The 26,645-nt window shown below is 33.3% G+C and overlaps 1 protein-coding gene across 4 annotated transcripts in view; it reads left to right on the top strand.

Annotated features, from left to right (window-relative positions):
• The window catches only part of Su(fu) (suppressor of fused domain protein), a 494,976-nt gene that overhangs the window by 48,547 nt on the left and 419,784 nt on the right, over positions 1 to 26,645 (top strand). For 2 of the 4 annotated variants that reach the window (XM_090393062.1, XM_090393061.1), the window contains exon 2: positions 8,585 to 8,719. The exons of 1 other annotated variant lie outside the window; for it this stretch is intronic. In XM_090393062.1, the coding sequence (XP_090249188.1) occupies positions 8,585 to 8,719 (135 nt within the window). The remainder of the gene's footprint in view (positions 1 to 8,584; positions 8,720 to 26,645) is intronic. One more of the 4 variants, XM_090393063.1, reaches the window with a different exon arrangement.

Genomic DNA, 26,645 nt, shown 5'->3' with positions numbered 1-26,645 from the left:
TATATTCATGTCTGAGCTACTTGTATATAGAGGCTAATGACTTCACATCACTTGCCTTTTGTATGTATCCCATAATGCAAAAGCACTCCCCCTTTCAGATGTGTAAAATGCTATGCATAATGGAAAGGGCAACTACCCATACTGGTTTTGACCTTTGTTTAGGTCTCATCAGTGGGAGCCAGACCCAGGAGCATTTTACACATCTGAAAGGGTGTGTGTGCGCTTTACATTATGGGATACATACTAAAGCAAGTGACGTGAAGTCATTAGCCTCTATATACAAGTATCTCAGGCATGAATATATTTCACTTGAAAAACATTGTTTCACTTCTTTGAATAAAGGATTTAAACCAAGTATGTTCTTTCTTAGCATCTTTAATGTATAGAAGAACCAAGGTAAAGAAAACTTTCAATATCTTTCTCTCATCCAGAAATTTTTATTAATAAGGTCTAGCACCTTTTGGCTACTTGTATATGAGATATCCATGATTTCTGCATTGCTTCAACCTATGTATCTCTCCTATGTATCTGTCTGGCTTCCACTGATGAGACTTGAATAAAGATCGAAACTAGTCTGGGTAGTGGCCCTTCCCATAGCATTTTACACATAGTTCAACTGTGGAATGCATTGCCTGGTAGAATGCTGAGAGCAAGAACGGTCAGTGAGTTCAAGGAGTGGTATGATAGACTGTGTTTCCTAGGAAGGACCTCCCACAATGAGTCTTTTGACTCCATGGAGGCCTGAATAACTAATAATAATGTGAATACAGCAATAACCTTCACTTCTCTCATAATTGACAACATATTTTGTAAACACATTTGTAAACAAATGCTTTGTATTTGTTTAAATAAAATGGCACAAACATTAGAGCTTTGAAATTTAATACAAAATTAGTTACACTCTAATATCTATCTTAAATTGATTTATTTTACATCTAAGCAAGACTTCAATACTGAAAGACAGAAATAGCATATCAAAATATTTTACACACAACATAAAAAAATAAAGTTATTTAAGCATAATGCTTTATTACTAAATTCTTAGCTCAAGTTAATACATTTTTGTATTTTTAATTTGTGGGATAACTGAGTTTATCATCCTACAAATCTTCATAAATGCTTTTTAGCTGAGGGTGAGTTGTCCTCTCTCATATTGAGGTGGTAAACAAAACCAAAGATGGCATGAGGAAACCTTGGGTTTTTAATTCTACAGAACAGGTAGACCAGAAGAACGCATGTCACTAACATACATGATACACTAGCCTCATAGCTTTAGTTGCTTTGACTATAATTCCAAATAGCAACATCTTACTCCAGATAATAAAGAAGAAACAAAAGGAGGGTCTCCACATTAGAGATCAAGTGTTGGATAAAAATGTTGAGATTCTTCTGGATAGAAAGGAAAAGATTAAAAGAACAATAGATTAATTGATATTGTAAAATCACAGTTGCTAAAACATTATGGTCATATCATAGATCCCAAAAAGAAGGTGATAACCTAGAGAAATTCAAGACAAAATACAGGGTCCAGAAGGAGAGTAGGCCTAAATCAAGATGGATTGATTACCTAGATTTGTGCAAGGTCTGGTGAGTCAAGTGGCTAACGTACCCACTCTCCAACCAGCAAGTTGCAGGTTCAAATCCTGCTGTGGACATGGATGTTTGCCTTTGTCTTTAGGTTAGAGATGAATTTCATTACCCAGTGTGAGATACTGCCCTGCTTATTGGAGGCTTGAATTGGCTTGAGAAAGTTAAATGTTTAGTCTCTTGAGCAGGGTTTCCAGACTATATAAAAATAAATTTTAAAAATTACAAAGAAATACAAAAAAATGTATAACAATGCAGGGGGGGTCCTTAGCCCACCCACTGTACAAATGTATTGTAGGTTTACTAATAACTTTTCATGAATGAAACCACATTTAACAAAAAAAAAAAAAAATGACAGCATGGAGATGCTTCATCAAAAGGGTTACCAATTCTCAGATATTTAAAAAATTGACTTAGAAGTTGAACAGTCCAGTTAGTTTGTAGTAAAAAGAAAAAAAGGTGATATAACCATTAGAAACAGTATCTTCATAGATAATATTTGCAGGTTTTTTTAATTATTTTTAAAAAAGAAGAAAAAAAATAAAAACCGATCTCAGTAGTGGACTGAGAAACTAATGGTTAAGGATATTTCAAATAATGAAAAGACAACATTAACATTATTTAAAAAAAAAAAAGCTGTCCATTTTTGAAATAATTTGAATTTATTTAAAATATAATTCTTTTAAAATAAATGTATATTCATTTTATTTTGATATGTACTTGAACATATTGATCAGTTTTTTCTCTTAAATAAATTAATGAATTTTTGAAATTGATTCTTTGTTTCCATTGAGAATTGTTAGATGATGCACTGCTTATATTTAATTTTGGAAAGTGCTTTGTATAAAACTAAGAAAATTTCGTTAGTTGGGTTATATAATATGATGATCTCGGACATTGCACAGTCTTCAGTATTCTTTTTATGCCAAGAAAAATACCCTAAGATGATTTTATATGTAATCATTTCAGATACAGCACTCCTAAACTTAACACTCTATCCACAAGTGATTTAAAAAAACTTGTCACCATTGCTTTTTTGGTAGTCACTTTATGTAAAAAATAGTTAAAAGCAATGCTGAAACTACAGTCTGACCACTGTATAGAAACAAGCCATCTAAAATAGCAATGTTTTTTCCTCTACTAAAAATGCTTTATACCTCCCCCCCTCTCGTTTCCATTAGGTTAGTTTAAGATGCCATATTCCTGCAAATTATCATATTTCAACAAAACAGACGTTGCCCTGAAGAATGTAATAGCAAAGTGTCGGAATTTGTTATTTTCTATGAACTCATCAGCCATAATTTTCACTGGCTGCTACATCCAACAGAAATTCTACATGGAAATTCTAAGCAAGAGACAACTTTCATAAAATTTGGAAGAGTTCGCTACTCTACTGAACAATTTTGGTAGACTGCAGATGGACATTGGGGTGCTGCTGCTGACATGCAATTTTGTTGTACTTATCCAGTCCTGTTGTTTTAACCATTAACAAGTGAGGTTTTTATCCCTTCCATTAACCTCCTTTTATTATTATCATCATCATAAGATGCCACGGATCAAAATACTCATTATTGGAGGTTCCATTGTGACATATTAGCTCTTCCAACTACACCTTAAATATATTCAGTCTCTGCACTCACCACACTGTGGCATTTATGAAAAACTCATCTGCATTAATCTGGTAATAACCCCTTACTGATTGATATGTCTTGATCATATCTCCCCCCCCCCCCTCCCTCCACCTGACTGTAAATTGCATTTCTTCAATGATGCCTGCATTACTTCAACCTTGGTACCTCTTCTGAGTCTGGCTTCCACTAATGAGACCTCCAAGGTCAAAACCAGTCTGGGCAGTGGCCCTTCCTCTAATGCATAGCATTATACACACCCAAAAGGATGTTTACTTTGCATTATGGGATACGAAGGCAATTAGCGTGTAGTCATTAACCTCTGTATGTAAGTAACCTAGTTGTGAGGATACGTGGCCTGAACAAGGCTTTATATATTGGAACTATAATTTCCTTACCTCTACACTTCAGTGTCCTCTATATCATTGCTATAATCTGCTGTGCTGTCCTCACAACTTTACCAATATGGTCTTAAATTTCCAGTCCTTTTCACCCTCACCCTCATATCACTTCTCATCTGCCTCCTCTAAGACATCCCCACCATTTTGGGATTCCTGAATTCAGACCTTACACTTTGCTGTGTAGAACTGGCAACTTCCCTCACCTTGTCTACTGAATTATCTTGAAAAGCCACAACATCTACTCATCTTCCCAACCTTTCATCAACTGCACATCACCATTCAGATCATTTCCAATATCACTAACATACAAGTTAAACAACAGTGGCCCCAAAACAGATCCCACCACTAGTGGCCCTTCTTTTCCAGGACATTGCCATTCCATCTCCAAAAAAACCTACTAGACAGCCAGTTTCCAATCAACTATACAGATCTACCATTCAGCCACATCCTTTCCAGGTTAATCACCAACCTATCTTGTGGCAGTCTTTCAAAGGCTTTGCAAAATCCACTGCTGCTGCATATTCATGTTTCCCATGCAGTCTATTTTTTACCCTGTTATAATTAGTAAGCTGATTGTCAAAACAATTCCTACTGCAGAAAACCTGTGTTGTCCATCAAAAAGAATGCCACTGTTGTACCCAAGTCTCAATCTGGGTGGTCACTAATGTGTGCAGTACTTAACTCCAGACACAGATTAACCTACAACATAAAGATGCAAACTCACTCTCCCCCCCTTGCAATTAAGCAAAACAGTTGCACCTTCTTCCACACTCGTGGAATTTCATTGCAAGAATTTGCCAGTCACCGTTACCCCCCCAGTACATTCCTGCAGATCATGTGGTGACGCATCACTAACCCCAGTAGCTCTAGTTGTATCATTTACTCAATTCCCCATACATATCTTGCCATTCTGTCGTCCTCCTCTTCCCCCCACCATACTTAAGCCTGCATAACACTCATGAGAATTAAATACCCCAAGGACTTACTCATCTTTATCCTTTGTCATGGCCATTCCTCTACCATTTTCACCAAACAATATCATGACTCCACAATCATCCCCCCCCCCCAACCCACTTGCATTGTATCGATAGTACTGCCTAGCACCTCTTTAGTAGTCATCTGCTGTTCATAGTGTGCTTTTGCTTCCCTCACTTAGCAAGCCACTCTCCATGCCAGTGCTCTGCATTCTCTGTCTAGCTGACTACTACCACTCATTTTGTGCTGACCTTCACTGGCAATATCTTGTGGCGATATATACTGGCAATAACACCACAATATCTTCCTTCCCTGCACTGCACACCAGTCTCCACGCTCGTTCATCTCACACCCATACTATCCGACCCCAGCTGGCCCATGGATGACATGCAGATATTGCCTTTGTCAGCTTTTTTAATGGAAGAAACTTTGCTTAGAAATAATTATTCTAATTAATTCCTTCATGCATACATCGGAAAGTCTTTCATAACAGACTGATTGCCATACCAGTAATTGTAAGAATTTATAAAAGTAGATTGCCTTCTTACTGTTTTTCAGTAACTACAATCTCCACTGTTCAGAATATATAATTTATGAAATTAACAAGTTCTTTTTTTCCTGTATCCTGTACAACTTCTTGGTGTGGGACAGATTAAAAAAAAAAAAAAAACAATAATATTAGGATCCATGCAGCTAGCCTAGTGGCTGTGCACTTCACAACCATATACCTGGGGAAGGAGTGTCCTAGGTTTGATTCCCATTGGTGACATGAGGAGCTGAAGGATCTTCCTCAGTCATAGCCAAGTTAGCTGGTCTTGGGCATGGACAGTAGGGTTTTTTCCCCCAGTTTATCCTGGGGTTTTTCATCCCGCAAAGCAGGCAAACCTCCATGAGAACTCAACACGGACATAGAATACACCGTGGCATAGGGCTTGACCACCTTATCCTGTGAACGGTTTGAAGTTCGATTATTTAAAAAAAAAAAAAAACCTTGACACTGCAAGGTAAAAGAGGGAAAAAGGAAGATGAGATAATATTAGCAAATTGTTTTTTTTTTCTTTTGAGTTGCATAAAGGAATTTGCTATATCATGAATTGCTAGGTTTTGCAAAAACACAGCCCAGATTGTGCATGAAACTAGTTATGAAAATTGGATCAGATAGGGATAAGTAATAACATGGATTTGGTAACTTGTCTGTGCATCAACCACTCTCCACGTAGAGGATGATTGATGGACAGACATCATAAAATAATACAGCAATCCCTCAATGTGCGCCTAATGTGTTCTTTAAAACAGGCACATTAATCAAAAACGCACTAATCGAATATAATAACCTATGGGAAAATATATAATTCATTTCTCAGATTTCTTTTTTGACCCTTAATTTTTTTATAAAAGAATTAGGGTATGTCTCAGGGTCTAGTTAAAGGAAAACCATGAAGCTGAAAGACAAAGCATATTCAGAATATATTATTCTGCTTCTTAACAAAGAATTGAGCTAACGTAGTTTGATGGGCACTCTGTTTCTTTTTTTCATACAACTGACGGTATGGCCCTATTGCCTCTTGTGCAAATTTTACTGGTTCTCTCTTCACCAGGGTCAGTTTCTAAGCATTGCTGCTTAAAAACTTTGATTGTACAAAAACTATTTTCAAATTGTTTCTGTGAAACCTCTTTGGGCTTGTCAGTGATTAAATTTTCTTCATATTCTTCAGAATCTTCCTGCTGTGTATCTAAATTTAGCAGGTCGGAATCACTCAACTTCTCAGAATTAGATTTAATTAACTTAGATTTATTTGAAAAGCCTCTAAAATTATTTGCACAATGTGGAAGAATGTGCTTTCAAATGGCTCACATATTGCTAGCAGTAATTTCATTTGACCTTGCGACTTTATAATCAGACTGAGATTTCTCTGATTTGACTAGAAAAGTCTTGGAAGGCATTTGCTTCCAAAAAAAAGGCCAGTTTCATCGACATTAGATATTTGTTGATCACAATAGTCTCCTTCTTACACAAATTATTTTACTCATGATTAAAGGTTAGGAAAATAATTTAAAATAAAATAGTAAGGAAAACAATTGCATGTGATATGATCAGCTAAATGCTATGTAAAGCAGACGACATAAATTTTGGCAGTAAATTTGGAACATAGTATACATGGAAATAATGTAGTATGCCATTAAAAAATAACTTTGTAAAATGTTTCAAATTGGTAAATAAATTATTTCATCCTGGTGAGTGGTTTTTTAAATAGTTAGCCATAAAAAATTTATAGACCGAAAATTTTCACAATCTGTAACATTTATTTTTAAGATGTATATAGGCGCACTAATCGAATTTTAGAGGCTCACTAATCAAATTTGGGTATCGAAAAAAAATGACGCACTAATCGGGGGCGCATGAATCGAGGGATTGCTGTATATAGAAGGATAAGGCAAGTGACTAGTGGTATGCCACAGAACTGTATTTGGACACTGTTGTTTATTTTTATATTTATGATATTGGGGGATTTGAGGGGAAAACTTCAGTTGTTTGTTGATGCTAAACTGAGGAGGGATAATAGGTAATAATGGTTATTAAGCAATCCTCTGGATTGATATAAATAGACTGGGAGTAAGGGAAAAAATAACAATTGTAATTCAGTATAGCAGAGTGTAGTGCTATATACTTTAGGATGAAAAGATTGCATGGTTTGCATTATATTGATGGAAATGGACTGCATGAAATTCATAAAGCCGGCCTGGTTGGCCAAGTGGTTAGCGTATCCACTCTCCAGCCGAAAGGCTGCGGGTTCGAATCCCACCGTGGGCATGGATGTTTGTGATTGTCTGTGAAAGTGGTGGTGGTGGGCGGTAGATGGCATTGGTGTAGTTGTGATTCGTTGTGGATTGAGTGAGTGGTGGAGACAGAGAGCTGTAGAGTAAGTACCTTCCCTCGATGAGTCTTTGGACTCCCTGGAGGTGTCGCGTAATAATAATAAAGCTAGTGTGATGTGGATGGACAGAGAGTAGTAGTTTTGAAGGACATATTACAGAAGTGGACTAATTTGGTCAAAGGATCATTTGAATGTTGAAACATACACTGATAACTGGGATAAAGAAGTTAGTCTGGATATGATCACATCTGGGTTTCTCTGAACAGATTTGGTTGTCTGGTTTTCTTCACGATGAGGAAGTGATAGAGAGGATTCAGAGGCAAGTAAACCTCAAATGCATTTCAGAGACCAGTTATCATTTTGATAACTATGGAATGCTCCCTGTGAGGATAGATTGAATGTTTGTAAGTTACAAAATTTAGTTGATAGGCTTTAAAGGAAGAAGTATGATAGAAATGCTAAATTATTAATTTGGGAAGTGGGTATAAGATGGATGCAGAAGAAATTTTCATTGACAAGAAAAGGGGGAACATGACAATTATTCCCAGAAGTTTTGTAAATGTATAGTTAGAAAAAACATGAGGATTTTTTTGTTGGGGGAGTGTTAAATTATTGGCATGGGTTGCCAGTGGACTGGGAGTTGCTTTGTCATTGGCTGTATTGAGCAACATGACAGACTGTGTGAATAATAGTTAATTTAGGCCTCTGCACCAATGATAACTATACTGAGTTGGAATCTGTTGAGATTCCTGTATAATAAATATTAGCAGTGATGTAATGAAATTTGACATTGGAGACCAGTTCATTGATTGGGATTGATTTATTGTTTTTTTATGCTGCCACGTGACTAATACTTCTATACTACTGTGTTATTCTCTTGTTACCCTCATCATTACATCACAGTAATCTCCTGGTTCTCTCACCTCTGTCCTGTATTGAAGAATTTCTTCTACATTTATTCTTTAAAACTCTCAATAGTAACTTATGTTACTGTCATATCCCCTTAAATATGTTATGTGATTGCAGCATAATTAAGACTGTTCTCTCCAATGAAATGTAAAACTTTATTATGATATTTTTACGACATCACTTTTCACTTTTTTTTTCTTTTGCAAAGGCTAGGTGGTCCAGACCCTCTTGATTATATAAGCATGTATTCTAATCAGGGAGATCCACAGAAAGGTATTAGTCCTCACTGGCATTATATCAGTTTTGGTCTTTCAGATTTACATGGAGATGGAAGGGTTCATGAGTAAGTAGTGTATACTTTTAATCTGTTTATACCTTTGTACTTTTAAATGATATCCTCATATTGATGCAGATATCTTTCAGCCTACAGTTAAATCAGATATATGATGTCAGAAAGGGTCTTTATTCCTAACTTTCCATTCATCCATAATACAGGTGATTTCTGTAGCTTTGGGAAATGGTGTCTTCTTTTGCATTCTGGCAATCTCCTTCCCAGGGACTAAGGGTATCATCATCATGTGATATGGGAATTTTGTTGTTATAGTATGAATGTTCTTGGTTCATCTGCAACACTCATGAATTTAATTAATAAAAAACTATTAATTTGTATATTTTTTGTATCGATTGTCATTTTTATTTTTTGTGGAATTATCACTACAATAATCTCCATGGAGTCAGTAGACTCATCATGGAAGGCACACTCAATATCAACAATTTGACCAGTATCTGCCAATTATGTACTAGGGCAGAGGTCGGCAACACAGTGCCCGTGGGCGCCATGGCACCTGCAGTGAATTTTTAGTGTGCCTTAAGAGAAATTATTGTTAACTGCTTTGGAGCTCGCAGCGTAGATCGCAGTATATCTGAGAGATACATTCATTACTAGTATGTGCTAAAATGCAAGAAAACACTGCAAATGTAATACATGATGGTACAAATTAAGTGAGTATTGAATCCAACATTATTTCATAGCCGAATATAGAAACTACAAGAGTTTCGTGCCGAATATATAAAAACTGAAAGTTTCGGCAGATGCAAGCATAAGTAGTGCTTTATGGGCAACTCGTAGTAAAGGTGAAGCAAGCTCCAGACCTCTTTCCTTAGTATTTTCCATAAATGTAAAGCACATTTTGCAGAGGTCAGCAACCTTTTTAATATGAAGACTGCAATATAAAATTTAAAAATTGCAGAGGGCTCGTGACATCCATTATAAATGGATGTCATGTCATGCGAGAGTGATTCAACAAATACATACTAAAAAACAAAGGCACTTGTTTTTTAGTATGTATCGCACTACTCTTCACCCCATTTCCAACAATGTTTAGAAATGGGGTGAAGAGTAGTGAGAGCGGTCACATTGATAACTAGATGACGTCAACAACTCAAACTACTTATGATCAGAGGTCTCTCGAGTGCTTGCATCTGATTTGACAGATACATGCTAATTGTTAATATGAATATTCTTTAACCGTTAAAGAATATTCGTGTTAACAATTAGCATGTATCTGTCAGATCAGATGCGAGTGGCTTGCTTTATCAATAATAATGGCAAATGTATTTGTTTATTATGCAATAATAGTGTGGCTATTTCTAAAAAAGTAATATAGAAAGATATTTCAAAACCATTCATGACAATTGTAATTTTAAGTTTAATTATTTAAATCAGGAGGAGTCGGCAACACGGTGCCAGCAGTATTGCACCCTTTATATTAAAAAGGTTGCCGACTACTGCACTAGGGATTGGAACATGGGAGAGATTTTGTGTGAAAGAATAGACCTCTTGTGAAGGACTATTTGACCTCGTGGATAGCTAATGTTAATAAAATCAGCCATCTATGGGGTATCTTTCCCCATTTCATAGTGCCTACTTTCATACCTTGTTAATGCATAAAGATGGAAGCAGTACTTTGTATTAGTTTTGTAATGTTTCCTTTTCTTAATGGTATCAGTTCTTTTTGGAATGTGAAATTTTAAATTTCACATTCAAATATTGGTGATAATTAGATATTGAGGATATACAATGGCAGTGAATGACATTGTCTTATGCTTATACAAGATTGCCTTGAGTCATTTTTGAAGAACTAAAGCGTAAATGTGGCGAGAATGTTGCTGGTGTTACATGCATTACAAACTGTGCATGGTTTAAAAGATTTTAGGGGCATGTTAAACTAAATAACTTCAAAGTAAATAGTTTTAATGGAATATGTGTGTAGTAACTTACACATATAACAAAATATATAGAATTTTATTCAAAAACTCCAATATATTTCATCCAATGTTACTTAGACATCATCAGGGAACAGGCATTAACTACTTTCAAGACATGAATTGGATTCATATTTTGAATATCCTGTATACCCCCCCCCCCCAGATATATGGATTATATTTCATATATTTCCCATATACAAGTAGTGAAAAGATAAATAACCTCATTATTAACCTCCCAACTGGCCAGGATGTACATATACATCTAGCAAAACTTGGATAAGATTCAGACCATCTGTTGTAAGAACATGAATGGGAAGTGCAATTTGATCGTCATGTCCATTAGAATGTGTGATAATCTTTCCCACTGAGGCAAACACTTAACCAGATTACCTCGCATACATAGCTATGTTCAGTTACCTATAGCAAGAACGCAGTTGCTTGCCACTTGCTTTGTAACTGAAATGTAAGTTATATTAGACTAAATACCTACAAGTTATATTTATTTTTGCTATGGGTTTTATCGTATAATTATATTTTTTAATGTCAGTTCAAAATAAACCATCCTTTCAGACATTCTTTACTTGATATTCTCTCACTTTGGAAGACCAATGTCACTATCAATTTTTTGGCTAATTATCTTAGTCACCAATGCATTTTTTTCTCCCAGAACTTGATTCAAGATAATTATTTTTATCAAACAGTTATTTTATGAATTCATGAAAATTCAAATCTTAAAATATATACATTCCCCATCTGTTTCAAATTAAATTTTCTTTATTTTTTTTTATTCATAATCTTAGTTCGAAGATTAGTTCACAGATTGTGTGACGGTTCATACTTTTTATGATTTTACTTTATAGAGAATCATACATAATCTTGAATTATATCACGTAATGTATAATCTTTTAACGTAATCTATAGTTCTTTGCACTTCAACTTTCTTGGTTTCCCCTAATCACTTACTACAAATTGAAATAAACAACGGTTATGAAGTCAACTATTATGTACATATTTTCTGTTAATTTTGATATTATGTAACAGTTTTGAAGTAGCAATACTTTTCCTACAGTTTATTATTCGAAACGTATATAGAAGCATGCTTCAAAGTGAAATCTTATTTCCAAAATTTTCATAATAGAATTAAAATTGTATTTTGTCTTTGATGGCTAACCCCCCCCCCCCCAAAAAAAAAAAAAAAAAAAAACTATCGCACACACAAATGCTGCTAAGTAACATAACATATGCACTTTCATTTTGTTTGAATTCGTTATTTTTCCAAAGTAATTGTACCAGATAACTTTTAATATTTAAATAAAGAAATTAAAGTGTGATTATTATAAATGAGCAAAGTTTGTATATTTTCTCATTTATATTATTTCCTAACTCCTGATTTATAATTATAAATCAGGAGTTAGGAATTATAAATCATTAACTTAATGATTTATAATTCCTGATTATAAATCATTAAGTTAATGTGATATTGGGGAAATTAAGGTTTAAAAAACAGTGTCATCCGAAAAAACAGCATCAGAATAAAATGTTTCGAATATCTGAAAATCAAACAGAAAAGCATAACAAAAAAACCCCAACAAATTTCTGTGTGAATTCAACTATTGTTAGGGACTTTTTAGTGTGTCTACTGCAGTGCTTCCCAAACTTCTAGATGTCAGGGCCCCCTTTGGAAAAATTAAAATATTTCATGCCCCCCCCTAAAAAATCGTAATATATAGACATATATTATTATAATATTTATTGTATTTATATTCAATACAAAACATACACAGCGAATATTGCAAAAATCAAATGCAAATATTACATTTTTAGCATCTTACGTACACATTTCACGTGGCACATTATCTCATATTTTTATATAGATAGATATATTGTAATTGTACATTTGCAGTACAAGCACATGAAACGTAAAACAATTAGTAATAAAGAAAGAATTAAAAACATAAAAGAAGTTTAATAACATTTTAATGTGATGGATGTGTTTCAATACTGCTACACAAAAAGTCAATATCAGGTGAAATATTTGAAATCGCACTGCTTTGAAATGAAACTTATATGAATAATCATATATTTACTAATATTCATTAACCGCTGAAATACACAGGAAGCAAAATTTGTGAACCCGCACCAATGTGTGATTTTTTTCCCTTAAAATATAAAAAATAACAAAAAAGATATAATAAAAATTAAATACATTTCTTTTAAGATAAAAAAAAATCTACTTAGTCTTAAAAGATTTTTTATTTGTTTTCATTATTTCACGGACTCCTCAACAAAACCTACATGTCTACTAGACATGTTCTTTCCTCACGTTCTCAATAATTTTCATTTTACTTGAGCAGAAAGGAATATTAGCAAGTATATGTAAGACACAGTTCATTTCTGAGACGACAAGTAGTAGCATCAGTTTGAAGTACTGATACTTTCCTGTTTAGTGATGATCAGCCATCTTCTGCATGAAGACATGTCTAAACTACATGCAAAATTGCTATCTTCACAACTAGAAAAATTTCCCTCATCAACATTAGTAGAGTAAGAGCTGCTTGAAAGGTGAAGGCTCCAACTTTTCTGCATCTGCAGAACTTTTCTTTTTTTGCCGTTGCGTCGGTGATGTTCTCTAAGATCTGCCAAAGTTCCGTATTTAGAATATTATGCAGTGATTCTCGTAGTGCGCTGATGGTTGTATTTGCTTGTGCTAATTCCCGGCGAGTGGTGTTAATTTGTTCGCGTAAAAGCGCTACACTCGCTCGTTTATAGATGCGTTGGGCTTTGGCCGAGTGGAACTTGTTTTTGATTTTAAAACAGTTTTGAAACAGTGACAAACAGTGTTTTTGTGCTCTGAAGATGCTGGTTATAATACCAGCGAAATATCAGCATCAAGTTAATAAATTAATTATTTACTTAGTTTCTGTGTTCTATTATACCGTTAAAATAATAAACAACATGTTCGACGAACACATAAGTCTGTCCACACGCCATACAAACACAATTCATGTATAATTGCTGCACTGCACTGCACTGCACCTTATGCTATTTAATAGCAAATTGTAATGTAAGCAGTATATTCCTCAAAAAAAAAGCAAAGTATGGGATAAAAAAAAGAAAATTTCTGGAGATGCAGAACATTGGAGCCTTTGCCTTTCAAGTAGCTCTTACTCTATTAATGTTGATGACAGAAATTTTTCTAGCTGTGAAGATAGTGATTTTACATGTAATTTAGACATGCCTTCATGCAGAAGATGGGTGATCTTCACTAAATGCATACCAGCTTGTCCACAGTTTCCATTCATAGCCAGGAACTACAGATTTTGACACAGCAACATTTTAGGCTACTTCCATATATTTCTAGGCAGTATTCTTTCCTTCATAATGGAACAGACCTCCCTTTATGCTTGCCAACATCAGTAATTTGAGTACAGTCTGCATTCTTGCAGTACACTTTGGAGCCCAATAGATATCAACATACCACTTACATTATTTAAATTAAGGGGATATTAAATCCCACATTGTTTTAAAACCAAATAAGAAACTCAAAGTTCGGAATCAAAGAGTTTCATGCCAAATATAGTAACTATAAACGTATCGGCGACTACTAGCGTAAGCTAAAGCACGTAGTTCAAGTACGTAGTACAAACTAGGTCTACTCGTTGCAAAGGTGGAGAAAGTTCTGATCGTTATTCTTAGTATATTCCATAATGTAAACCCATCTCTTAGGAGATGTATGATGTTATACATTATGGTGGGAGGTCACTACCCAGACTGGTTTCGATCTTTATTGAGATCTCATCAGTGAGTAGCTAGACCAAGTATAATACTAAGGGTATGCTGCGTGCTTTAGCTTACGCTAGTAGTCGCCGATACGTTAATAGTTACTATATTCGGCATGAAACTCTTTGATTCTGATCTTTGAGTTTCTTATTCAGTTTTAAAACAATGTGGGATTTAATATCCCCTTAATTTAAATAATGTTTTACATTGCTGAAATGAAGCCTATTGGCTCTTTACTTTAAATAATACCACTTACATTTATAACGCTCTTCATTGCTCAAGATATTGTGAAAAAGGCCCACTCTCGAAATGTATTTCTACATGTATGGTTTATAGAGTGGATTCTGAACGCGTCAATGTTTCGTGATGTTATGACTGAAAAACAGTTCAGTTTCGTTGTGAAGTATTTGCATTTTCAGAATAATGAGGAATATGATCAGGCAACACATCCTTGTCCAGTCCTCATTATTCTGAAAATGCAAATACTTCACAATGAAACTGAACTTTTTTTCAGTCATAACATCACGAAACATTGACGCGTTCAGAATCCACTCTATAAACCATATGATTTTCTGATGAAAATTCATCAGAAATTTAGATCACTATATATTCTTGAGAGACGTAAATATCAATGGAAGCCTTACCATTCAAAGGCAGATTGAAATGTAAGCAGTGTATTCCCCAAAAGAGAGCACAGTAAGGATTAAATTTATGCTCTACAAAGCTCAAAGTGTAGCTTCGGGATTTCAAACCTTATAGGGGAAAGCAGACTGTATTTGAACATGATAATTATTTGGATCTTCCCTTGTCGATGTAGAAATCTCTAAACATTGCTACAAGTTTATGATCTTTCAACAAGCAGGAAAACAGGCAATCCTTCTAGCTTCTGTAGGCGAATGTTGCTAACTCTGTTTATCAGAAACTTTACCACCAACAACAAAATAAATAAATAAATAAACACTGAATGCAAATGTCATATCTGCTTAAAAAATCAGAAAAGAGACACTATTCTGGTGTCCAGAATGTAAAACTGCCTTGTGCGTTCATCTTTGTTTTAGGTTGTTCCATACTGTTCAAGATATATAAATTTTGAACAGTATGAAAACAAAAATATTCCATTTCAAGGCTGTCAAGACAGTTGTTTTCCAGATTTACAAGTATTGATAGAGAGATGGCTGAGTGTAATGATTCCTTAAGCAATAAGTTCCTTAAGCAAATTCCTTGAAGAGGAATTTGTTTACGTTGTTTTTATAACACACAGAATAATACATTGTATGAAAGCATTGTATGAACAGTATGAAAACAAAAATATTCCATTTCAAGGCTATCAAGACAGTTGTTTTCCAGATATACAAGTATTGATAGAGAGATGGCTGAGTGTAATGATTCCTTAAGCAAAGGAATCATTACACTCAGTGTAATGATTCCTTAAGCAATAAGTTCCTTAAGCAAATTCCTTGAAGAGGAATTTGTTTACGTTGTTTTTATAACACACAGAATAATACATTGTTCCTCTCAAAGTGGCTAATAATAACTTTTTTTTTGAGGGAATAAAATAAAAATAGGGATGATCATCAAAACACATGCCCACTAGGTACAAACATTTTCTTTTTTTAATGTCCACAACCACAAGTTTGGAAATCTATAACATGTTTATACTATATGTAATTAACATCAGAGATAAGATTAAAGATGTTTTTTTTTTTTTCAAGCATCCAGTAATCTGGGTGATGTCCTTGCACTATGCTATTTACTAAACCAAATTCATCTAACAACCTAAATATTTTCATAAGCATTATTGAAGATTCTAAGCAGTATCGAAGATTCTAATCCGCCGCCACTTAGTAAAAAAAGCAGCAACCCTCTCCAGTTGGCTACCCAAGCTTAGTTGTGTCAATCAGGAAAATGATTGAGTCAACTAAGGTGGTGATTTTGTTTTTGATTGAAATTATGACAGAAGTAACTGTGAGGCAAGTACATTGTGTGTTTATTTTCCATTGCTTTGCTTGTTTGCTGAAAAATGCAACTTCCTGGTAGGGAAAAAATCATCTCAGTATGAGACTAACTTATTTTCATTTGAAAAGCCCTGAGAATGGTTCTCATAGTACTACATAGGTTTCAAATCCAGGTTTTCTGACCAAAGAAAACTCTTGCACTCTCCTCACATCTGCTTTAGATGCATATACCATGGACAACATTGTTATATTAGCTGTAATAGCTGTGGTTGTACGTTTTGTATTCTTATCGGCTGCACGCCTTGTAATACTACGTACTTCCACTACCCTGTGTTGTCCTTGCTTCTCTTTATATGTAATGGCCAGCTCTCTTAACTTCTGACTGCTGCCATATATCTTATACTTTATCTTATCTCCCACGCTCTATAGTCTAGCAAATTTATATGTTTAATGACTGCACCAGCGAGACTATATATTGAGTGTGAGTATAAGACATTAATCCAAAGACAATATGGATATCATATTCGTATTCCCTGCTTTAATCTATTTTAACCTTAAATTAGTCGTGGCAAAATAAACAAAATTCATATATACTTCTCGCATGCAGGGTTGAATTTTTTAAGGATAGCGCATTGACACAAAATACAATTCAGCATGTTGTTTACCATTTCATTAAGCCACAAGAATATATACAGAGTACAATTTCCTTACTACTCTAAACTTTAGTTCTGAGCTAGTTTAAGATCTAAACATAACATTACTCGATTATGAGACAATTTGGTTAAGCCTAAATTACTGTTACTTATACAATGTCTCCCAAAGAGTTTACATACAGTCTTCTTTCCATACATTCACTTTACATACTTTCAGTAATGCAGTTAGTTACAAATTCCTTTTAGCAGACAGTTCTTCACATTAATCTAATGTTCTACGAGAAGTTTCTTATCTTTCTTTTTACTTACAGTGTTGCTCCTTTTCTCTTTTTCTTGCTCAAGAAGAGGACTGTCAATTTCTTTATTATATCATTATTATAGTGGCAATATACAGCTCCTTTCTTTCCCAGCAACTCAATGCAGTGTTTTCCTTGTGGCAGCAATCCAAGTAGACAATAAATGAAGCTTCTCTTTCAATTCCCAACCACGAATGGCAGTGATCTCAGGTAAGAGAATGCCTCAAAAATACTGAAGATAATATTCCTTTCTGACGAGCTGCCTTATATAGACCTAGATTTCCATTCTCGAGACTCGTTACGTACTTATCTTCAAGTATGTTTACATCATTCTTCTCATGCTTTTCGAATTCCTCATCTATGGAATTTGTTGACCTTTGAATACGATGATGTCATTCTTCGCAAGTGTCTGTAACTTTTCACTTCTGGTAATCCTCTTGATTCTTTACTAATCTTACCGTTAGGCTTGCTGACTCATGTGCCACGTTATTGTAACAAAGGCTGAATACAGTAACTTACAAAAAAATATTATTTCAATGAATATGTAACAAATCTTTTTAGTACATTTTCGTGAATTAAAACCAGATAATAACAGAATGATAACCGAACGTGATAAGCAATGAAGTTACTTATTATGAGAAATTTTATATCTCATATCTGGGAAACAGATGTTCGCTGGAAAATTTGTTTGTTTTGCATGTGGAAGAGCCCTAATTTCTAAAAAGGAACAAAGCTGGGATAATTTTGCTATTGTTTCATAAATCTCATAGTCACAGTTCTCTGGATGAGGTATGAAATCCTCAGTTTTCCACAACTAGCAAATGCAAAAGCAACGCTTGGAAGAGTTTCCACTGTTTTTTCTAGAACACAACGGGCTTCAAGTTTTACATTATTTGAAAGGAAAAAATAAAAATAAAAATATGGTGACTTTCAGAATCCAGAACATAGAAAATAGTGTTATTATTGTTGTTGTTAGTAGTAATAATAGTGTTTTACTAAATGTGGGGATAAAGGGACTTTTTTCATATGTGTATCAATTTATATCAGGAAACTTATTGTATTATCGTAATGTAAACTGTATTCTGTAATAACAGCATAGTGACAATATAATACTCAGATTCTGTTTTTCATGAAATATGAATTGGGATAACATGCTACAATTGAAAGAAAAGTAAATTATATCACCAAAAAAATTAAATGAATAAATAAAATATATAAGTAATAATGTGAACATTTTCCCCTTGCCAACACACAGCATTGATGTGTATGGATTCCAAATTCCTTATGTTGTGTGGGCGATTTATTTATGTGTGTGATACCTTAATTATATATCAAACAATTCTGAATAGTAGGCTAAATCATTCCATATTACAAAACAGCCAAGTTTTGTAATAAAAATTTCTGCTATGATAAAGTTTGACAGATTCCACAATATTATTGCCTTAATAAGGTTGGTTGATTGGTAGAGCCTCTGCTACTAATGGCTTGCAAAAAGTTAAGTAAGTTTGAGTGTGGTTAGTAGTTGGAAGGGAATCAATTGTTCAATGCTGTTGGCACACTCTCCCTCGATGAGTCTTTGGACTCCTTGGACGTGTCACATAATAATAATAATAATTTTTCTCTTGTGGGAGAAAAACAGTAAAATGCCACTTGTATAATTATATCAGATGTTTTGTTGGCAAGAATAGTAAGAAAATAATCATTTGCACTTTTTTTTCAAAACACAAAGATAAAGCATTATAAATTCACCCAATAGAAAAGAAAATACTACATACTTTTATTCTGTTATCTGTTTTTTTTTTTTTTTTTTTTTTTTATTTTATTTTTTTATGTAGCACAAAGAAGCAATTACTGCACATAACATGGGAGAATACAAGAGGGCAAAAATCTGTAAATTGATTACATTATAACTAATAGAGATATCATGCCATAAAAAATTATTTATGTAAGAGTTCTAACATCTAGTTTAGATACTTGGCATTGTTGAATATGCTAAAATGTACGAATATGTTTCACAAGTAATCTAAGTTTGTAACATTTGTCTTTTGAACTTTTAAAATAAATTCTCTGAACTATGTGCAGATTGAATAAGTCTATAACTCCCCCAGGAAAAGAAAAAAAAATTTAACACATTACATATTTTACATTATATACACGTTACATAACAAAAACCTTTTCCTTTAAATAATTCAAATCCTTTTTTTTTTTTTCAAGATAATTTTATCAATGATTCATAATTTTTCGATAATAAAAATGAAACTGGTCATTATAAATTAAATCATTTTGGCATAAATAGTCTATCAGCTTGTAAAAGAAATGTCAGTATTTCTGTTTGGATGTCTGCTAATCAACAATAGAAAACGAAATGACATTCTTGATGTATATTCTGCACTACGGCTTGAGCCACTTTATTGTGACATCAGGCAAAATGTTCTCTCTTTTCTTTCTCAATAGTAGGGAGAATAATCCAAGCCTTTAGCTTTTCCTCCAGCTGAGGGGATTATTATCGAGTATTTCTAAAACTTAGATTATTTCAACCAGTAGAAGTAGTAATATTTAGAATTTTTTTTAAGAAAAAGAAACAAAAATAGCACTACTGAACTTTCTTTTGTGTGGTATGCATCTAAACAGTTTTGCATGGTAAAAATATAGCATAGGATTTCTAAAACTTAGAATAATTTCAGCAGAGTGCTGATTTTAGATTGCAAAGAAATAGTAGAGAATTAGAAGCTTCGACAGTACAACGATGTTATTGTCTTATTTTGTTTGTCAAAATGGTAAAATGAAGTAATAGATTTTGAATACTGTCTGTGAAAGCTTTCAAACCAGTAGAAATTCAGAGTAGTTATGTAATTGAGTTTCAGGAGAGAAGGGGGGGGGGGTAGAAAATCTTCAAAATGAGCATGAATTTTGAATTATTCCATATAGGACAGTGTTTCTCAACCTGTGGGCCGCGACGATGGGACATGTGGTCCGCAGGCAGACTTAAATTAATTAAATAAATATATATTTTTTAATTATCCAAACAAAACAAATTAAAATTGAATAAGTAAGTAAAAATTATTGATATCAAATGGAGCCTTCAAAAATCCAACAAATAGCATCAGAATGTTCAAAGGTGGAAGCAATAAAACTATTCTTTTTCACTTCACCCATCTTGTTATTCGTCATTCTGCTGCTAAATTTGTAGATGCAGAATGACGAATAATAAAAGAGGGATAAAGTGAAAAACAATATAGTTTATTGCTTCCGCCTTCCCTTGCTGTTTTGTCAGATTTGAAGTGAACATGTGTTATCAACATTTCATCCAATTGCTTGTTGTGTGTAGATTTTTATTATTGAAGGTTTCCTTCAACCAAGGCTCAGTATATCTTCAGAAGTGCTAAGTGATACTTGAACAAAGTGTGTCGTGAGTTAATCCCAGTATTTATATATTTATATATTTTTCGGAAACGTTTTTTTAATAATGAAAAAGTGGCTTAGAACTAAGACTTTGAAAAGAAGAGCAAATGGAACAGGTAATGCTAACCCTGGTTGTAATACACGTGTTGTAACGGCCAGTAAATCTGATACTATTAAAGTAGAAGAAATAAGCAGGTCAAAGAAAAAATACAAAGAAAACAAAAAGTAGGAAATATTACAGCTCATATTTGGAATTCGGGTTTACTTGGTGTGGAGATGAAAGTGAACAGAAACCTCAGTGTGTTTTGTGTTATGAAGTGTTGTCGAACTAGTGCATGAAACCTGCTAAACTCCGACATTTATAAACTAAACATTGTGATGTGAAAAATAAGCCAATTGAATTTTTTCAATTAGGGTCATTAAATCATGGGAAAGATATATAGTTTCGACCATGGGTTCTATTAATAGCAAAGCACTGGAAGCATCCTATTTATTAAGTTTGCGCATAGCGAAAACAGGAAAACCTCATTCAATCAGGGAAAATTTACTACTTCCAGCTGTAAAAGATGTGGTAAAAACAATGTTTGGCAGCAAGTTTACTAAAAGATGTTGATTTGAAGCTCAACCATCTCATTAAAAGTAAGTAGTAATATAATTATATCATTATTATATTTACGGCTATTTTGCCTGCTTCTGTTTAGGAGTGCTCCTGTTTAAATGTCATTGGCTATTTTACTCACTGATTCTTAGGGCATTGTAGATGTATATTTACCAATAAATATATGTAACATAAAGGAAGAAAAATTTACACATACCTTTTTATGGGTGTTGTGGCTTTTCTTCTTTCTGCCATGTTGAAACTACTGTGTGTGTGTGTGTGGGGGGGTAGGCAATGTGGGAGAATTAAATAGAAATAGAAAAAACCCAGGTGAATAATATATATATACATATATATTATATTATTAGGAGTGTGTGGAACGTTTTTATATATATTTATATAGGGTGGGAAAGGGTGAATGGGGGTTAAAAATAGCAACTGATTTTTAGAGGGGGTGGCATCCACTTCTTCCATGTGTTCAGGCAACAACCAAGCATGGTCAAAACGGACCACAACCCATCAACCCCCTTCCCCACCTCTAAAAATCAGTTGCTATTTTTAACCTTCACCCTTTCCCACCCTATGTAAAAATAAAATAGCGCTCCGCCCATCCCTAATAATATAATATATATGTATATATATATATATTATTATTCAAAAAACCCGGGTTTTTTCCATTTCTATTTAATTCTCCCACATTGCCTACCCCCCCCACACACACACAGTAGTTTGGACATCGCAGAAAGAAGAAAAGCCACAACACCCATAAAAAGGTATGTGTAAATTTTTCTTCCTTTATGCTACATATATTTATTGGTAAATATACATCTACAATGCCCTAAGAATCCGTGTGTAAAAAAGCCAATGACATTTAAACAGGGGCACTCCTAAACAGAAGCAAGCAAAATAGTCGTAAATATAATAGTTTGTTAAGAGGAGTAACATGGGAGTTTTCCCAAAAATAATATCCATAATTATATCATCTAATTTATTTGTTTAATAAAAATTAAAACTTTGTTCGATGATGATACACTTTTAATCGTTTACTTCCAATTTAATTAATTATGTTGCCATATCTTTCAAAACATGCTTTTAGATTTATTATGTTATAAATGGCACAGTTTTTCTGAAATGTTTTTAATTCCTACATTATTTTTTTTAAAAAAACAAAAAAATCAAAATGACGTACAGGGAAATAAATTAAAATAATAGTATATTTATTTTTGAAGTAAAACTTTAATTCCAACATTTTAAAATGTTTTTCTTGCTTTTCTGTTCGCAAAATCGTCGATCACATTGTCGAAGTTTATTTCATCACTCAGTTGCTGTTTTATAGACAGCAAGGCAAGATTTCATTAACGCCAAAAAAGGTGCCGCCAGGGCCTGATCCCCCCCACCCTAGTTACGCCTCTGTAACTTAGTGGTCTGCAGATTGTTTTAGACATTTTACTGGTCCTTGGGCTTAGAAAGTTTGAGAAACGCTGATATAGGATATTGTTAATATTTAATGAATTAATCCTGTCGACTGCGCCATTGTTGATATTTAATGAATTATCCTATATAGGCTGCGCCATTGTTATTTATAATGTGTATTATAAATAATATTTCATTTACTAACAATTATTTTTATTTTTGACTCCGAGTGTCCCTATATGTTATTATATTTGCACAAAGAGTTCACTCCAATTGGTGCAATGACTTTAACTCACTCTTTCAGAATCCAACTAATCATTTACTCAATGCCAAGTACAAAATAAACACATTTAATAAAACTTAAAACAACATATATACACTTCTAGTAAAAATACATAACTACAAATACAGATTATATGGATCCAAGGCCTTATTAAAAAAATATAAACTTACTCTTAGGACAAAACACCTTTTTTTTTACAATCACAAAAAAAATGTTCATAGTCTTATTCTCTTCCTGTTAAGGCTCTTTCCAGAAGTTACAAGGTTCTGTACTTCATTTTTTAGGATCCCTTTAAAATTCCTTTTTACTGCCTCACACAAAACAAAATCAAGTTCCTTCCTACTTGAATATATCTTGGCCAGTTTATAAAAACTTAGTTTCAAGATTTCCCTTTTCTTTACTTATTCCTTCTTGAAACATATTATTTCCACTATTCCTTTTTCGGAATACAATATGAAATTTCGTTTTGACTGCTGCACACAAAAAAAATCAAGTTCCTCCCAACTTGAATATTCCTCGGCCAGTTTATAAAAACTTAGTTCCAAGATTTCCTTTTTCTTCTGTACTTATTCCTTCTTGAAACATATTATTTCCACTATTCCTTTTTCGGAATACAATATAAAATTTCCTTTTAACTGCCGCACACAAAAAAATCAAGTTCCTCCCAACTTGAATATTCCTCGGCCAGTGTTCTAAAAAACTTTCCGAACGCTCTCTTGTTTACCACTGTAACTTGGATACGCAACGCTTTCTTGTCAGCTGTCAATCAAACATCAAGTTCACTCCGGGAGCATGCGCACTTCAACAACGTTAGAAACTACGCATTGTAAAAATATGGCTGACTCGCTGTATCCACCAACGCTGAAGAAAGTCTTTCACAAACACAAAATTCAACAAAAAAATACAACAAACTTTCTTATAAATAATACAAATAATCAATTAAGTAAGTACTTCAATATTTTTACTTTCTTACATATTACTTCTAACATAATATTTTCATAACGAGCACATCACAAGTGCAGACACTGCGTGTATGAAAACAAAAACTAACAAGCAAAATTAATACGTAAAAATATTCAGAATTTTTAATATGATTATTTTTACAGTTTCTGAAATTTATTCTGAAATTATTAAAATTTCTTAAAAATTTCATTTTTATACCTTTCAAACACTTCATTTAAACTACTTGAATGATGTCCTAAATCTATAGAATCATCACTATCAGAATCAGTTTCTACAGGTTTTTGTGATTCTATAAGTTTCTGGGATTCCTTATCCTTACTAACTAAATTTGAGGTATCTTTAACTTCCCTTTTCTTATTTAATCCTATTTAATTTTCTTATTTAATCAACCTATGAAATTCCGCTATACTTTCATCAATATTAGAATCAATTTGATTATCATTATTCCTACATTGTACATCATCTGAAATGTGTGTCTTGGGAATTCTAATATTTCTTGTATTTTGGTTCACTTTACCAAAATTTAATTTTTTCCTTCGCTGCATATTTGAATTATGAGTATTAAATCTATTTCCTTTCCTATCATTTAACTTTGAATAAGATTCACAATTAGTATTAGGAAAACTACATTCATCCTTCAATATTTTATTCATATTATCACCTAAAGTAACTAAATTTTTATTTCCCAAAAAGTACCTTTTTAATCTATCAGAATGTACATTTAAAATTTTACTAGGATTATTGACATCTTGAATTCTAAAATTCACAGGAGAAAAATTGTCTAAAATTCTAAATGGACCTAAGGCTTTCTTTCCTAATTTCCCAACTCTTTTAATACTAGATTTATCATCTAACAATACTAAATCACCTGGTACAAAAGATTTATAATTTCTAAAGCGATTTATATATTGTCTAGTTTTCTGAGCACTTAATTTACTTATCTCACCTACTGGTCTATGAGTAGTGGAAAACTTATCTATTACTAATTCTAAATATTCATTTATATCACTGTATCCTGTATTTGGAATAACTGAAACAAGTTCATTAGGAAAAACTGGATCAAAACCATATAATGCAAAAGATGGTTTTTCCTTGATAGCAGAATGAAAAGCAGACCTACATGCAAATAATGTTTGAGAGATATGTGTATCCCAATCATTCATTTTGGTGTTTGCCAACTTTGAAAGTATTTGCGTTATGTTTCCATTTAGTCTTTCACACATACCATTACATTGTGGATGATAAGGTGTTGTAAAAATCTTCTTAACATTAAGCAATTTACATAACTGTAATAATAGTTCAGATGTGAAATTTGCTCCTTGATCTGAAAGTAAGGTCTGAGGAGTTCCATATCTACAAACTATCATATTCAAAAACTTTCTTGCAATAGTTTTTGCAGATTGGTCTTTCATTGATACTGCTTCAGGAAATCTAGTTAGCATGTCTATGACTACTAGAATATACCTATTTCCTTTTTTAGTAATTGGTAGAGGACCTACTACATCAATAGCAGCAGCTTGAAATGGTCTAGTTGGAATTGGAAATGGTTGTAAAGGAGCTTTTCCTCTAAAAGGGGATCTTATTTGGCACTTATGGCATGACTTGACATACGTGAGTATATCACTCTTCATACCTTTCCAGATGTAACGATCCTTTATTCTTTCCAAAGTTCTAGAAAACCCTTGGTGTCCTGCTAAGTCAGAATCATGGAAAGTATACATAATCCAAGGAATCATTTCAGTTGGTGCCAATATTTTCACCTTCAACTTTCCATCTTCCATTTGTCTAGATAAGAGTAACCCATCTTTATCTAAATACAAGTTATCCAGATTCAAAAATGTATCTAGTTGAGTTTCCTCTTTCAATACTGCTTCATAAATAGTTTTTAGTATGGGATCATCCTTCTGAGCTTGGATAATCTTATCCTTTTCCCAAATTTGTATACTAGGATCCTTATTCTTTAGAGTTTCAATATTAAATACTTGATCACTATCACTAGTATCTAGAAAAACTTCAGGAGACTGCTCTAATTTTCCACTGTCACCTGATTTCCTATCCAAACAGCATTCTATTCCACACAATGATACTGTATTATCAACAAAATTACACACAAACCCATGACGTTTCAGAAAATCAATTCCAAATATTATTTGTACATTTGGATTTGAAGATTCTGGAAGAACAATTAATGAATGAGAAACTTTCAATGGAAAACAAGGAATTGAAATAAAGACATTGATTTGCTTATAAGCTGAAATTTCAGATTCAAATATTCCTTTTAACTTAATTGGATTGCTTAAAACTGAAATATCATTTGGAATTAGAGATTTAATTTTGTTAAATAAGCTATAAGAAATGAGTGAAATGTGTGCACCTGTGTCAAGTAAGATATCACAAGGTACATCTTCAATAAATCCTTGTAATACTGTTAAAGGATTACTTTCATTAGCATAAGGAGCTAATGCTACATCAAACTTTCTTTTATGGTTATAGCTGTCTTTGGCTTTACCCATGTTTAGTGAATAGTTTGACATTTCTGTCCTTGCCAGTATAATATTGGAATAATAACTAATTCCAGATTTACTTTTATTCTCTGATTTCTTATTTTGAAAACAAGATCTATCTCTAACATAACAATCTTTAGCAAAATGACCCTGT

This window comes from Typopeltis vanoorti, chromosome 5, assembly GCF_054136105.1.
Source record: "Typopeltis vanoorti isolate ZY-2024b chromosome 5, IOZ_Tvanoo_1.0, whole genome shotgun sequence".
In the NCBI taxonomy this organism is placed as follows: domain Eukaryota; kingdom Metazoa; phylum Arthropoda; class Arachnida; order Uropygi; family Thelyphonidae; genus Typopeltis; species Typopeltis vanoorti.
This window is presented reverse-complemented; position numbering and strand designations above follow the sequence as displayed.